At 66.3% G+C, this 1,139-nt stretch overlaps 1 protein-coding gene across 1 annotated transcript in view; it reads left to right on the forward strand.

Moving 5' to 3' along the window:
* The window catches only part of CAD (carbamoyl-phosphate synthetase 2, aspartate transcarbamylase, and dihydroorotase), a 22,455-nt gene that overhangs the window by 11,121 nt on the left and 10,195 nt on the right, over positions 1-1,139 (forward strand). Inside the window, exons 29-32 of the mRNA XM_010001769.1 lie at positions 369-450; positions 515-559; positions 634-788; positions 937-1,011. Coding sequence (XP_010000071.1) covers positions 369-450; positions 515-559; positions 634-788; positions 937-1,011 — 357 coding nt within the window. The remainder of the gene's footprint in view (positions 1-368; positions 451-514; positions 560-633; positions 789-936; positions 1,012-1,139) is intronic.

The following is a 1,139-nucleotide window of genomic DNA, read 5'->3' on the forward strand; positions in this document are numbered from 1 at the left end:
TGGGAGCCGCGCACCGCCCGGGCGCCCGAGGCACCGGTAATGTCGGGGCGGGGACTCACTCCGACAATGAGTTGCAGCCGTACTAATGGCACTAACCACAGCCCATGAGTGCATCCCCTCCCCCAGGTGCCGTGCGGGCACCCCGGCATGGGACTCTTGCCCCCCCAGCCATGGGGCCGGGCATGACAGGACAGGGCACAGCCGCGCCTGCGGCTCCCTCCCGTGCGGCACCTCGGGGACCCCTCGCCTGCCAGTGTGATTTGGGAACGTGTCCGATCGGGTTCTGTGGGGCACGCAGGGAGAGGGACACAGCTGTGTGCTGGGGCTTGGCTCCCTGTCTCCTGTGGCCATGGCCCTGCTGTCTCCAGTGGCTGTTGCCCCACTGTCAGACCCCGCACTGCTTTAGCCCGGTGCTGCCAAGTGCTGGGATGGCTGTGCCACGCCGGGAGCGTGGGTCCCGGGGTGCTGCAGCTGCTTGCACCCCCTAACATCACCCCTCCCCTCTCCTACCTAGCTGAGGACACCCGGGACAAGGCTGGCAGGAAGATGGTGGAGGCAGGTGAGTGTCACAGGTGGCTGAGGGGAGGGGTTCCATGGGACCACCCTCTTGGGCTGACCCAGTTGCTTCCACAGATCCAGCTGTGATCCAGGACGGCTACGTCTACCCACCAGGGCCCCTTCCACGCCAGGCGTCCCCCCAGGGCATCCCCCACTTCCAGACCTCCCCGCTGCTGCACCCCCTCGTTGGGCAGCATGTCCTCTCTGTCCAGCAGTTCTCCAAGGAGCAGGTGCTGGTGCTACAGGCACCCTGATGAGCTGGGGGGGTGGGCACCTGGATGAGTGCTGGGAGCACCCTGATGAGTGTGGGGAACATGGTGTCCCAGTGTCCTCATGCCAAGTGCCGGTGCCCTGGCTGTGAGCCCCCTCTCCCTGCAGATGTCCCACCTGTTCAACGTGGCGCACACCCTGCGCATGCTGGTGCAGAAGGAGCGGAGCCTGGACATCCTCAAGGTGAGGCAGGCGTGGGGGGGTTGCCTGGCACCACGGCCCCAGGCACCCTGTGCCAGGTGCAAGTTCCCTGGGCCTCCTGTGGTGACGGTGCAACTCCCCCAGGGCAAGGTGATGGCATCCATGTTCTA

The sequence above is a fragment of the Chaetura pelagica genome, unplaced genomic scaffold (genome assembly GCF_000747805.2).
Source record: "Chaetura pelagica isolate M959 unplaced genomic scaffold, ChaPel_1.0 scaffold307, whole genome shotgun sequence".
Taxonomy (NCBI): domain Eukaryota; kingdom Metazoa; phylum Chordata; class Aves; order Apodiformes; family Apodidae; genus Chaetura; species Chaetura pelagica.